This window comes from Argopecten irradians, chromosome 10, assembly GCF_041381155.1.
Source record: "Argopecten irradians isolate NY chromosome 10, Ai_NY, whole genome shotgun sequence".
NCBI classification, from domain to species: Eukaryota; Metazoa; Mollusca; class Bivalvia; order Pectinida; family Pectinidae; genus Argopecten; species Argopecten irradians.
In genome coordinates, this window is record NC_091143.1 from 13,345,997 (window position 1) to 13,360,529 (window position 14,533).

Sequence of the window (14,533 nt, forward strand, 5' to 3'; positions counted from 1 at the left end):
AACACTTTGAATTATACAAGTTTTACTTAAAGACATACAGGGTCTTTGAGTTATTAAGTTTGAGTTACCCTGTAACGAGATCCAATGTTTTAATTAGAGAATGGACAATATAATCATACCAACTCATTTTCATGGCAACTTGATTTAACGTTTTCATGTCCAATATCTCTTTAACAGCGACTTAATTTTATTTCATGTTGTTCTACTGTAATTTTGCAGCAATCATTAATAATTTTTGCGATTTCTCATCATACGTGAAATTAAATTACACAAAATAAGTTGGTATACAGTAGCTGAATTAAACAAATAGGTGCATTATAAATCATTGTACTACAGAAATACACATCCTACCTTCTTTAGCTAGGATGGAGGTCGTATCAAATCCCAGTACACCAGCCACATAGTCGTTCTCCATGATAATAACCCTCACACGGGCGTCAGGGCTCACATCAGCGCCACCTTGTGGATTACGGAGCTGGACTGTCAACGTCTCGTTTAGTTCTGGTGCTGCGTCCTCAAGTACTGTCAGTGTGATCACTAGAACAGAAAGGTCATTGTTTACCATATCCCTTATAACAGAAGAACAGGTCACCATAATCAACAGCTCCAAGCAATTTTTGGAACACCTAGTAGGGAAACAGAGGTTGTGGACAAACAAATATTAATTTTTGACAACACATCCATAAACATGATTGTTGTAACTAAACAAATATCAGTTTTTTCCATAGTCATATTTGTAAAACATTTGAATTTGATCTGGGTTTCCATGCTCTAGAAATAACCAGTTACGTGTAAAGAATAATTCAAGTGAGTCTATAAGTAAACGAGTTGACTGAAACTTTCAATGTTATTCCTTGGTACTACAAGAAAATCCTTGTTCCATGAGGTCTTGTTTTGGAAACTATTGTGCCTTAGCTGGTAAGTTTACTTACATCTTCTTGTTTGTCCCGCGGCAAACTGTAGAGTAGCCCCGTCGGCCCTGTAATCTACTCCGTACTGGGCGTTTGTGGCTGTCATATTGATAAACCAATCCACAGTCACATCACCAACGTTTCCTCCTGTAGGGTAAACACACATAGACACTTCAGGGCAGATAAAGAATAAAGGTTTGGATTTCTGTTGTTCAAAGTCATATTGATAGCCAGGGTCATTAAAGGATATACCATGTCTAGAATGCAGAGGAAAGCTGGAATACATGAAACTTTTAGGATTGGAATAATTTATGTAAATGCATGCTATAGGATGTTGAGAGGCTTTACTAGAGATGCTTGGCTTTAGGGGTGTAACAATACATCGGACTATCGATATATTGCAATTGTATGCCTCTGAACTCGATCAATCGATGGCAATTTCAAAAAGTCAATAACAATCGCTAATAATACGCAAAAACTATTGATAGTTTCAATTGTCAGATATTTTTCTGTAAATTGGACTAAAATCATGTACTCAGAGGATTGATAAACAGACTAACAGTCACGATAAAGTGTCACTTTTTCCATGCTATAGAATCAAAACGCAAACACTGACAATGTTCTCAATCATGATCTCCATTGCATTAGAGTTAGTACTAATGCTAGCAGGTAACGGTAAGTAACTCTAAACCAATGCTGCACTAAATGTACATCATGGCGGCCAATTAATCGATTGAATTTTATTACCGTATTTTCCGGACAATTAAACCGCACCTGTGTATAAGCCGCAGAGGCCTTTTTTTTACGATTTTTTCAGGTTTTTGTACACGTATAAGACGCACCGTAGTATAAGCCGCACCTAAAAGTTATGCCCATGCACCCACGTAACCATCTGTGTTTCATGTTTCTGATTAGTCGATCGATCTCATTACTTGAAGTGAAGTACGGTAATGTCTTATCAATGTTTATAATCACGTGTATAAAACTGTCTTTAAACTTATACTGTAAATATTATTAACAAATAAAAACTCACTATGGTGTAAATTATCTTTAGCAAATTGGACTTGGTCATGTTTCTGTTAGTTGTTTATATGCTCGCCATTATCGTAAGTCCTACTTGTGTGTAAACAAGCATTGGCGACCCGTTACGAATCTCCACGCTTACTTTCACTTCATTATTTCAGTATCTGCCTAGTTGAAAATACTTTATTCTGTTTGGTTATGATTTTAATTTTTCTCTATTTTGATATATTATCGCAGTTATTTATTATTTTGATGTGTAAAGGTATTACTATTTATTATCAAGGCTTGCTTCATTAACCGGAAAGAACGGAATTAGTTGTTATAGTGTTATTGAGTCGGTGTCAATTTGCGCATTACATGATGCATGTTTTATCCGAATGAGCTTTATTATTTGTAAACTTAAGGATATTATTTCGTGGTGGTTTGGGACTTCAGATGATGGGCATGATTTTAAGTTATGACTGTGCGGGCTGTTTTTACAACTCGGGTTAAATGTTTTCTTAATGTTCATGTGTATTTATTTTTATTAGTGTGTATAAACATTGATGTAGCCTGATTTATTTCATTTAAAGTCACAATCACGGCGATATCAGGATTTCTGGGAAATTAACCTGTCTTGACCGACATATGTGAGTGAAACACGTGTGACACAGTTTGATGTCATGTCTTAAACTCTCGATCCCCGTAACTAGATCCAATGTTTCAATTAGAGAATGGACAATATAATCATACCAACTCATTTTCATGGCAACTTGATTTAACGTTTTCATGTCCAATATCTGCTTAACAGCAACTTAATTTTAATTAATATTGTTCTACTGTAATTTTGCAGCAATTATTAATAATTTTTGCGATTTCTCATCATACGTGAAATTTAATCGTGCACACACAAAATAAGTTAGTATACAGTAGCTGAATCAAACAAATAGGTGTATTGTAAATCATTGTACTACAGAAACAAAAATCCTACCTTCTTTAGCTAGGATGGAGGTCGTATCAAATCCCAGTACACCAGCCATAGTCGTTCTCCATGATAATAACCCTCACACGGGCGTCAGGGCTCACATCAGCGCCACCTTGTGGATTACGGAGCTGAACTGTCAACGTCTCGTTTAGTTCTGGTGCTGCGTCCTCAAGTACTGTCAGTGTGATCACTAGAACAGAAAGGTCATTGTTTACCATATCCCTTATAACAGAAGAACTGGTCACCATAATCAACAGCTCCAAGCAATTTTTGGAAAACCTAGTAAGGGAAACAGAGGTTGTGGACAAACAAATATTAATTTTTGACAACACATCCATAAACATGATTGTTGTAACTAAACAAATATCAGTTTTTTCCATAGTCATATTTGTAAAACATTTGAATTTGATCTGGGTTTCCATACCCTAAAAATATCCAGTGATGTGTACATGATAAAGAATAATTCAAGTGTGTCTATGATAAGTAAAGAGTTGAATAAAACTTTCGATGTTATTCCTTGGTACTACAAGAAAATCCTTGTTCCATGAGGACTTGTTTTGGAAACTATTGTGCCTTAGTTGGTAAGTTTACTTACATCTTCTTGTTTGTCCCGCGGCAAACTGTAGAGTAGCCCCGTCGGCCCTGTAATCTACTCCGTACTGGGATTCGTGGCTGTCATATTGATAAACCAATCCACAGTCACATCACCAACATTTCCTCCTGTAGGTTAAACACACATAGACACTTCAGGGCAGATAAAGAATAAAGGTTTGGATTTCTGTTGTTCAAAGTCATATTGATAGCCAGGGTCATTAAAGGATATACCATGTCTAGAATGCAGAGGAAAGCTGGAATACATGAAACTTTTAGGATTGGAATAATTGATGTAAATGCATGCTATAAGAGATTGAGAGGCTTCACTGAGATGCATGGCTTTAGGGATGTAACAATACTTCGGACTATCAATATATTGCGATTGTATGCCTCTCAACTCGATCAATCGATGGCAATTTCAAAAAGTCAATAACAATACGCAAAAACTATTGATAGTTTCAATTGTCAGATATTTTTCTGTAAATTGGACTAAAATCATGTACTCAGAGGATTGATAAACAGACTAACAGTCACGATAAAGTGTCACTTTTTCCATGCTATAGAATCAAAACGCAAACACTGACAATGTTCTCAATCATGATCTCCATTGCATTAGAGTTGGTACTAATGCTAGCAGGTAACGGTAAGTAACTCTAAACCAATGCTGCACTAGATGTACGTCATTGCGGCCAATTAATCGATTGAAATTTATTATAATTCAGAATGCAATACTATCACAATTCTATTGCAATTGTAGTCTGCTATAGTTAAACTATCGCAATAGTGTTTTATCCAATAGCAATAGTATTGCAATAGTTAAAACTGTAGGCGATAGTCACCCCTACATGGTTTCTATGCTTTCATGTTTTGAAGTCTTGCTTAATTTTACCTCTTGAATCATATATAATCCCCTAAACTGATATTTTAACTTCAATTCTTAAATCTGTCTTTCTCCAAAATACCATCCCCCTTTAAAATATTGCTGAAAATTGATTCTGCATTGAAATGTGTGTACCTTGTCTCTCCACAATCAGGTCCACGGCATACTGAGGTTTCTCCTCCACAGGAAGATAATGGCCGCCATCCGACCCCGCTGGACTGTCACTGAACACAGTAAATATTCCGTAAGCATTGTCATTTTTCATGATCTGTACAGTTGCTTTGTCCTGGGAGCCTAGGGTCGGGGGATATTTGCTAGAACCTCCTGCTGAAATGACCTCCACCTGTGTCAGTTTAACCCTAAACTTTTCACCCAACTCAGGAAAGTTGTCGGCCAGAATGGTCAGTGGTATAGCTCCCTCATTGACTTCATCGTTAATAAGGACATAGCCATTGGTCACTACTCCAAAATCTTGACCAGGAGTGGCTCGCATCATCAACAGCTCCTGCATCTGGATTATAACAAAAGAAAATACAGGATGATCTACCTGTGATTACTAATAGATTAGAAAGAATTGTGCCAGAATTCAATATTGGTCCAAAAATATCACATACATTTTTTTGTTTTGGACAGTTTGAAAAATATAGTGCGTCATAAAACTATCATAGGTGCTAGCAAGGTTTCTTACACATTTAAAGATGATCTAACTTATTGCTTAAAGCTTGAACAAATGCAAAGTCGTTAACAAAATTAACAATCCGGAGAAACGTCAAAACTACTAGATTTGATAAGGAAAGTTTGTGTTTGGGATATATCTGACTTTATTGTATAACTGACCTTGACCTGGTTTTTGTTGTAGTACTTGACCCCTGTCTTGGCCACTAGGGGCTGGTCAGCACGAGTGATGTACCACACACAGGTACTCTGGTTACCGTCCACTCTCACCTCAAAGGCTAAACAGGCATCGACCCTAAGGCAGCTTGAGAGACATACCTGTACATCAAGATGACACTTGATAAAATACATACTTATATATACATCTATTCCTTCTTTTTTTTTTAGATATTCTTCATATCCTCATTACAGACAATTACCAATATAGTTAACTTGTGTATTGTAATTTTATTATCGTTTTTCATGAGAGAAATTAGATATTAAAATATGACTGTACTAAAATGGATTTTCCGTATTTTTTTGGCTTTTCCTCCACTTTCTAAATCTGTCAAGTTTTCAATTAAACAATGCTGATAATAAGATTACCAATATAGTTAACTTGTGTATTGTAATTTTATTATCGTTTTTCATGAGAGAAATTAGATATTAAAATATGACTGTACTAAAACGGATTTTCCGTATTTTTTTGGCTTTTCCTCCACTTTTTAAACCTGTCATGTTTTCAATATAACAAAGCTGAAAATAAGATGTTAAAGAAAAAAATAAAACTGAACACAAAAAAAATTCAGAGCTTGATATGATTGATTATAAACAGAGTGGCCTTACCATCAAAGGATCACTTTCCCCAGCCAAGTCGATGGTACTGCCTGGAGTTGCTCGCCCTCCATCCTGTGGGGGGTCAAAGTACGTCTGGAGGGACTTCCCCTCCAATATGGCCTCCTCGACAACGTCTATCTGTTCTGTAGTGTAGTACACTCGCAGTAGTCCAAACGTCCCTCCTCTGTCGACAGAAGTCATGGTAAATTGCAGTGTTTACATTTTAGGGATGATTGAAGTGTTTTAACATGGAAAGTTTGAGCTAATCATCAGTTCTATGATATTTGACTTCAACAAGGAATATGCAAAAATTATCATTGGACTTCTATTAATATTTGTAATTGCATTTACCCATTCATCCCCAAAGACGCATTAAGTTTTCCTAATTCAAAGATTGAAATACTGCATTTTGGAATTTCAGCGGTAAATGACTCAATTATGACAGGATCTTGCCATAATCTAAACAGTTATGACTTCTTCTTTACTGTATATATCAGCAAAATAATCAATTTTCCTTTTCAGGTCTAGAATTCCTATTTTGTTATTTCATCTGTAAGAAGTACAAATTCTGATTTCTGTTTTCCATAAATATTTATAATGCATTTAGAATTTCAAAGAGCCTAATTTTGTCTCTCTCAATAAGAATCTTTCAGCAGTAACTTACATTCTGGCCAGTTTGATGTACTGAACACTACTGGTATCCCTCTCCTCCAAACTGTAGTTACCGGTGGCAAACTGGACAGAACCATGGGGGTTATCATTGGCCGAGATGGTCAATAGTAAGGAGTTCTTATCTCCAATACGCCCATCGTTGTTAACATTGACAATAGTGAACTCTATACTCTGAAATAGTCATAAATAAACATCCATTAACTAATTTGATCCTTATAAAAAATGGGACTGTCTTATAAATACATGTACAAATAGCAAACACAAGTTTTGCTACCTTCAATTGCCTGTCATGTCTGATCATGAATTGATGCTCAAAAATATATAGGATTCCAACTCTAGATATTTTTTTTCTAAGCGGTGAAATAAACAGCATAAATCTATTATTGAATGATGCTGTGAAAAAGTGTTTGAATAATCAACTGTAAACCGCTTGCTTCCGTAACTAGACTTATGCTCAACCATTGGAGCTAGAAAATTTCTTCATAGCTGAGAGTGCATTGTCAGAGGAAATCAGATAGAATAATGTAAATATTTGTGGCCATTACCTCGGGTCCCTCTGGAATGTCGTCTGGGAGGATGGACACTCGAATGTTGCGGCTCCACTCATTGCTGACAAAGTGTATGGATCCGGCAGTAGGAACCATATCAGCATTTGGAGGCAGATCTGTAAAGATAGAGTAAAAAAAAGGTCTTATGTACAGATTTCAATGTTTCATTAAATGTCAAGTTATTTCTGTGTAACACTATCTTCTCCAGTGCTACTATCTCCCTATCCTTGCCCAGCTGACAGAATTAAAAACCCTGGTACCTGGACTACCTGCTTACAATGACAGCTTCCATACTACCATCTATCCATATGATGCTTCCCCTACACGGATATCTGGCCTACTAGATCACATAAACATTGGCCTAATGACAAGAGTTACCTACCCTGGTACCCAGCCTGATAGTCCATAATAACATAGTTATCTCCCCTTACCCTTGTCCCAGTGACAGAGTGACCTACCCTGATATCTGGCCTGCCAGTCCATAATAACATAGTTATCTCCCCTTACCCTTGTCCCAGTGACAGAGTGACCTACCCTGATATCTGGCCTGCCAGTCCATAATAACATAGTTATCTCCCCTTACCCTTGTCCCAGTGACAGAGTGACCTACGTTGATATCTGGCCTGCCAGTCAACAATAACATATTTATCTCCCCTTATCCTTGTCCCAGTGACAGAGTTACCTAACCTAGTATCTGGCCTGCCAGTCAATTATAACATAGTTATCTCCCCTTCCCCTTGCCCTATGACAAGAGTTACCTACCCTGGTATCTGGCCTGCCAGTCTACACTGACCACACCCATGCTACCTCCAACTCTGACGACGGTCACATTGACTTCAAATGGACTTCCATTCTCTGGTTCCTCAACAGTGATCTCTGTGACAGCAAAATCTGTTGACAAAGAATGTCATTATTTAAAATGTTTGATATCTCCGATATCTTATTCTAAATAAGCAGAATTTTTTGTGACACAAAAATGCCCCTCCATATGAAATCTGAAAAAGATTGAAACAGGACACAGCTGGACATCACAGGACATTGGTAGCTTTATTTGTTCTCCATGATAACATTTGTGCTGCAGGACAATATATAAGGTGGGATATGAAGGACATGAGAACAACCAAATATCCTCACTTCTTGGCAGGGTATGAATACACTTACTGAATGCTCCATTTGGATCATCAGATGGTAGGATATTGATGACACTATATGATCTATTTCCTAGGACTGCATCTCCCGTGATCTGATCAAGAATCTCTACATAGAAGGTCTCCCTGATCTCCGGTAACCTATCCTCCTTGATGATGATGGGCAGGGCTTTGCTCCTCTCCCCGTCCAGTAGGACCACTGTGTCAGATAACATCTCAAAATCCAGATGTTCTAGGGCGGTGCCATTCACCACACGGAACTTCACCGATACCTACGATACAAAATAAATTCTACATTGACATCTACAACAATTATATATATACGTTTAATTTTACTTAACATACAACATGGAACTTCACTGATCTATTGTATAATTAATTTACCGCCACGGGCAATTAAATCCAAAGGGGCTCCAGCTTCTCTAATTATAAGAACAATTTCAATCCAAGCAATAATTGATCCCAAAGGTGTCTAAGTAACATTAAATCATGTACTTCATGAAGGGTGCCCCTCATCCTTATAGCATTTAGTATTTACAAACAACCCAAGAGCAGACCCATTTAAAATAATGTTTAGGTAGCGCTGGGAATTGGTTGAAATTTCATGGTCAATCATCAGTTTTATTTAACCAAACAATGATCGATTAAAATCGATTATTTTTTTCTTTGATGTATAAACAAGTCTCATATTCAGAAGAACATGGAAATATGACAAATTAACAGACTCAAAAAACCCCTTAAGGGCCCCAAATTGGTGGTATTATCACGTTCAGCATCCATACACATTAGGAAAATAAAATCATAAATATTTATGATGACTTAAGCTTAAACAATTGACGAAACAGAAACTTGCTCAAAAACTTTAACGTGAAACGGGACGCCAACGCTGACGCCGACGCCGGGGTGACAACATTAGCTCCCCCTATTCTTCGAATAGGCAAGCTAAAAATTCCTTCAAAGGCTTACGATCGCTAGGCCTCTCTGTGCAGTCATGTTTTCATGTTGCTTATTTTCTTCACAAATCATGTGCATTTGAACGTTTACAATACTACGTAGTGCTTATGCGTAACTTCAATTCGTCTAGACGCTTAAAATTTGAAATGATATGAGTGACAACCACACAGAAGGGAATGATTTGAACAAGTTGGCTATGATATATTTGCATGTTTTAGTGATCAGCTAACTTTATACTTTCGTTTATCATGGTGTTGGAAAATTCCGACAAACTTGATTACAGATTTCTTACTCGATCAATTGATCAAACACCTCAAACCAATGATACTCGACAAACTTGATTAATCGGAACACCACTTATGTTTGGTAATTATACAAATTCCAAAAAGTGCCATCCTAATGACATAACATAGTGACATATCTTCCCAATATTTACATACCTCCCCAAATGTGCCTCCCATCCTAGTGACATTAATGTCAGGGTTTGGATTCGACTCCTCCGTATACACAGACAGTGGTGTGATTTCCAATACTCCGTGAGCATTGTCATTGTGGTCAATGATGATTTGGCCATATCGCTCAGACGCAATTCCAAGCATTGGTGAATTGGGCACTGCAATCATATGAAAACAATTACATAATATTCATTTAAAGAAATAAAAAAATACTAAATTAGCAATATCAATGAATATTTACAATTGCCACTGTTTCTGTATTGATAAACTATGTTGGAGCAGATATGTTTATTTCCCAATAACTTGAGTGCAGAATGTGACCCGATTCGGTGCGTGTGAATATATATACCTGTAAACATTGACGGACTTCTTTGACATTCCACAAAATCATGTGCCAATCTTTACAAATAACACATGTACGAGACAATGGGAGACATACAACAAAACACATTTATTTTTTTAATGTATTATTGCTATTTGACATGAATAAAATAACTGAAGTATGAGAACTATTTTTTGTGACGTCATTGAAAAACAGGGCAGAATTAAGCTGTCAGTCAAGGTGCACTTTTTTGAATGGCTGTTGTGCATGGATCAACAAGACGGCAGTATAATTTTGATGGCAAATAACACAAATAAATGATTGTAATTGATGTTTTTGTTGATTTTATCTTTTAAAGAAAATATTGTAAATATAAGGAGTAACCACTTCCTTTGCTTAATTTATAAGATGGTAAACCCAATGGAGTAGTAGGTAAATTGTACATAAAGGCTTTGTGTTGATGCAATTTACCAACCTCCACCCTCCATTGGGTTTATCATCTCATAAACTAAGCAAAGTAAGAGCTTAATCTTTAAATATTTCAATAGAATTGTTTACCTGGGTTGGTCTGAGCTGGTGTGGCTATACTGACTGAGGTTAGCTCTACAAACACAGACTCATCACTTTCTGGCTCTTCATCATCCATAATCAGCACTGAAAAGCTTGCCATTGATTGGTCAGCGGCAAAACTAACTGACCCTAAGGCAGAGCGGAAATCTTTGTCACTGGCCCTTTTGACTGATCCAGAGATAAAGGGAGGAGATTCTAGAGGAGTTAAAGTTCTGTATCCAACATCTACAGCACCAAACTGTCCTAGTTGTCTCTCTATAGTAATGGATATATCTGAAAAGGGAGACAATTTTCTTAGTAATGGATACAAATGTAAAGGGAGATAATTATCTATGGATACATCTGGAAAGGGAGATAATTCTCTATAGTAATGGATAAATAGGTAAAGGGAAGCAATTCTCTATTTTAATGGATACATATGGAAAGGGAGACAATTCTCTATTGTAATGAATACAAAGGAAAAGAAGACACTTATTCATACTAATAGATACATATGTAAAGGGAGATAATTATTGATAGTAATGGATACATCTGTAAAGGGATACAATTCTTTATAGTAATGGCTACATATGTAAAGGGAGACAATTCTTTAAAGTTATTGATACATAAGCAAAGGGAGACCATTTTTTCTACTAATGGGCACATCTGTAAAGGGAGACAAATCTATATAGTAATGGCTACATATGTAAAGGAGACAATTCTGTATAGTAATTGATACATATGGAAAGGGAGACAATTCTCTAACAGGAATTAACAGGTCCATGAAGACTAAAGGAAGATGATTTTCAACATAAACCGATACATCTTTAAACAGAGGGATTTCTGTCCATCAAGTGAGATCATTCTCCACAATTGTAGATGGATATCCATAAAGGGACAATCTGTGAACCAAGATAGTATTTCAACCAAATTTCTGAAATAACCCTTCTCTATACTGATGTACAATTTACAAATAGGACTTATTCTTACTTTTGAGAGCTTCAGACACAATGACAGGTCGTTGATCACTGGCAATGACAAACAGTCCATAGGGATTATCATTAGCTTTGATGATCAGCTTAGATGTGATCAACTCTGGAGCAGCAGCAAGGCTTCCCTGTGATATAAGGCAAACAAAATAAAGGCTTGTCAAGCATTCAAAATCAAATTACAGTACCATTTAAAAGTTTATCACTGATAAGCATTATTCAATACTAAACTAATATTCTTAAAATTAGACTTGTAATTCTCCCATCATTCACTGATTTGTCACCGATTTTAGCCGTGAGAGATTTCTCTGTCAACTCCTAGGGTATGACAGATTGGGCACGCTAACCTTTTGAACCTTAAGACAATTATGTGACGTCATGACTTCATGCAGTGTGTCCGTGGCTTGCTTTGTCAATGATGTCATCAATATTGACGTGCAGACGACGGAAACATGTTCATGTCGCCGTGAAAATGCTTTTTTTTAGGATATTACCTCTACTATTTCTTTTGAATATGGGATAAAAAAGAATCATTCCCTACCTATGAGGGTGTGACAACGAAATCACAACCCTCGGGGCAATTCCTGAATGTTCAACCCTAGGCAAGCCTCGGATTAGACATTCATGAATTACCCCTCGGGTTGTGATTTCGTTGTCACACCCTCTAGGTAGGGAAAGATTCTATTATTCCACTCCACTACGATGCTCTATGATAAGCTCCAACACAAGATCTAGCAACTTCCCATTAGGGGTTATACTGAGATGACAGCAAACGGGGAGCTGTTAGATCTAGTATTGGAGTGTATTGTAGTGGAGTATATTACATGTCTAATCTTAATTAGATTCAATTCTAAACTTATAGAAAGAAGGAGCAACATGTAAAGTGACTAATGTTTAAGAGAAAATCTCAATATCATACACTTTTAGAATTACAATTAAACTAAACAGTACATATTATTTGCCACTTGTGATAATTGTACAAACTTAAGGACCCACCCTATTAACAGCAGTGAGTTGTATCTGGTACAGCTCGTCCAGTTCTGGTACTGTATCCCCGCGAATTTTCACCTCAAACATTGCCAAGGTAACGCCATGGTTAAATGTCACATTCCCCGTAGTCTCCACCACATCGTTGTCAGGTTGTCCTAAAATTTGCCAGGTCACTGTGGATTCTCCTAGGCTGCCCTGCTTACGTAAAATCTTAAAAACAAAGGTTTTGATATACAACAGTCATTTTACAGAACAGGTTCAGGAAAATTACAAATAACCTAAAACATAGCAGTTATCTATTCAAATTCAATAAAAATTTTAAGTCTTATGAGTTCTTTGTAGGTTTTTTCCTAACTAAGCTAAATTCTTGGTAAATTACCATTTTGTTCTTTTAATAAAGTTGTTCTTTTAATAAAGTTTTTGTTTGAGTGTGGTTTGTCATCAGTGGCCTTGGGTTATACATCACTTACTCAGTCTGATAACTCATCCATTCCAACCAAAATATATGACAAGGGACTAAAAGTACTTAAATGATGTCAATTTCGCTTTTAAGATCCCCTTATACTAAATGTTTGAATGAGTGAACATGAGACATTGTAATCTGGGGTAACAAAATGAACCTATAAATAAACAAGAGCTGTTGGAGAACAGCAAAGCTCGCCTATTCAGAAGAAGTTGATGTTCAAGTATTTACTATTTAAAGTGAACAGTCGGGCAAGGATGGCTAAAGTCGGTAAAAATGGTGTGAATGTATCCAGAATAATTTCTTATGAAATGGAAAAATAAAATCTCTCGTCAAAATCTGTCTGCGTACGAAGAAATTAATTTAAAGTATGGAAATTCTAAAACGTCCTCCCGGCTCACTATGTCCGTGGTTACATTTCCACGCAGCCTCGCTTTCAATGCTTTCAAATTTTCTTTACTTTAATGGTCAGAACTGGGAAATTAAGGAGAACTTGACCGTCGTATTAATATGTGAGAACTTTTGGAAGGCCAATGAATGCATTTAGACTGGTTTTCTTTGCCCGACTATTCACTTTAAACATGGAAATATGACAAATTAACAGACTCAAAAAAAAACTAAAGGGCCCCAAATTGGTTGTATTATTAGGTTCAGCATCCATACACATTAGGAAAATAAAATCATAAACATTTATGATGACTTATGCTTTAACAATTGACAAAATAGAAACTTGCTCAAAAAATTTAACATGGAAATATGACAAATTAACAGACTCAAAAAAACCCTAAAGGGCCCCAAATTGGTTGTATTATCACGTTCAGCATCCATACACATTAGGAAAATAAAATCATAAACATTTATGATGACTTAAGCTTAAACGATAGACAAAATAGAAACTTGCTCAAAAACTTTAACATGAAAATATGACAAATTAACAGACTCAAAAAAAACCTAAAGGGCCCCAAATTGGTTGTATTATCACGTTCAGCATCCATACACATTAGGAAAATAAAATCATAAACATTTATGATGACCTAAGCTTAAACAATTGATGAAACAGAAACTTGCTCAAAAACTTTAACGTGAAATGGGACGCCAACGCTGACGCCGACGCCGGGGTGACAACATTAGCTCCCCATATTCTTCGAATAGGCGAGCTAAAAGGATAAGCCTTACTCACCTGTAGTATAACTGTACTGTAGCCTGAATCTCCAATCTCATCGGTCTCTACATTCAGCGATGATGGCCCGAATTCAAATACCCCGAATGCTCCATCGGAGTGGTCGATGATGACGGTGATGGAGGATGCGACTCCTACAGCTGCCCCACCTGTAGGGTTCAGCAGGTCAACGTTGAAGTGTTTCTGGTCCTCTGGCAGGCTGTTGTCCAAGATGTTAATGTTAATGAAGTCATATAGCTGACCGTTCTGGAATGTCAGACGTCCTACTCCAGCCTGCAAAGTAAATTACAATGTTTTTATTTTACTATATGATTAACTAATGTACTGTACATTCTTGTTAGCAGGTTACAACACACTTTTTCAAAGTATCCCAGCCCTTATTCTAGTTAGGTAACTAGAA

At 36.6% G+C, this 14,533-nt stretch overlaps 1 protein-coding gene across 4 annotated transcripts in view; it reads right to left on the reverse strand.

Annotated features, from left to right (window-relative positions):
* Window positions 1-14,533, reverse strand: part of LOC138333161 (adhesion G-protein coupled receptor V1-like) — a 128,907-nt gene that overhangs the window by 71,424 nt on the left and 42,950 nt on the right. For all 4 annotated transcript variants that reach the window (XM_069281344.1, XM_069281343.1, XM_069281341.1 and 1 more), the window contains 14 exons: window positions 14,134-14,406; window positions 12,497-12,700; window positions 11,502-11,628; window positions 10,521-10,805; window positions 9,626-9,798; window positions 8,245-8,503; window positions 7,846-7,974; window positions 7,081-7,199; window positions 6,528-6,706; window positions 5,873-6,047; window positions 5,210-5,365; window positions 4,508-4,883; window positions 933-1,058; window positions 352-537 (listed from right to left, as the gene is read on the reverse strand). In XM_069281344.1, the coding sequence (XP_069137445.1) occupies window positions 352-537; window positions 933-1,058; window positions 4,508-4,883; window positions 5,210-5,365; window positions 5,873-6,047; window positions 6,528-6,706; window positions 7,081-7,199; window positions 7,846-7,974; window positions 8,245-8,503; window positions 9,626-9,798; window positions 10,521-10,805; window positions 11,502-11,628; window positions 12,497-12,700; window positions 14,134-14,406 (2,767 nt within the window). The remainder of the gene's footprint in view (window positions 1-351; window positions 538-932; window positions 1,059-4,507; window positions 4,884-5,209; window positions 5,366-5,872; window positions 6,048-6,527; window positions 6,707-7,080; window positions 7,200-7,845; window positions 7,975-8,244; window positions 8,504-9,625; window positions 9,799-10,520; window positions 10,806-11,501; window positions 11,629-12,496; window positions 12,701-14,133; window positions 14,407-14,533) is intronic.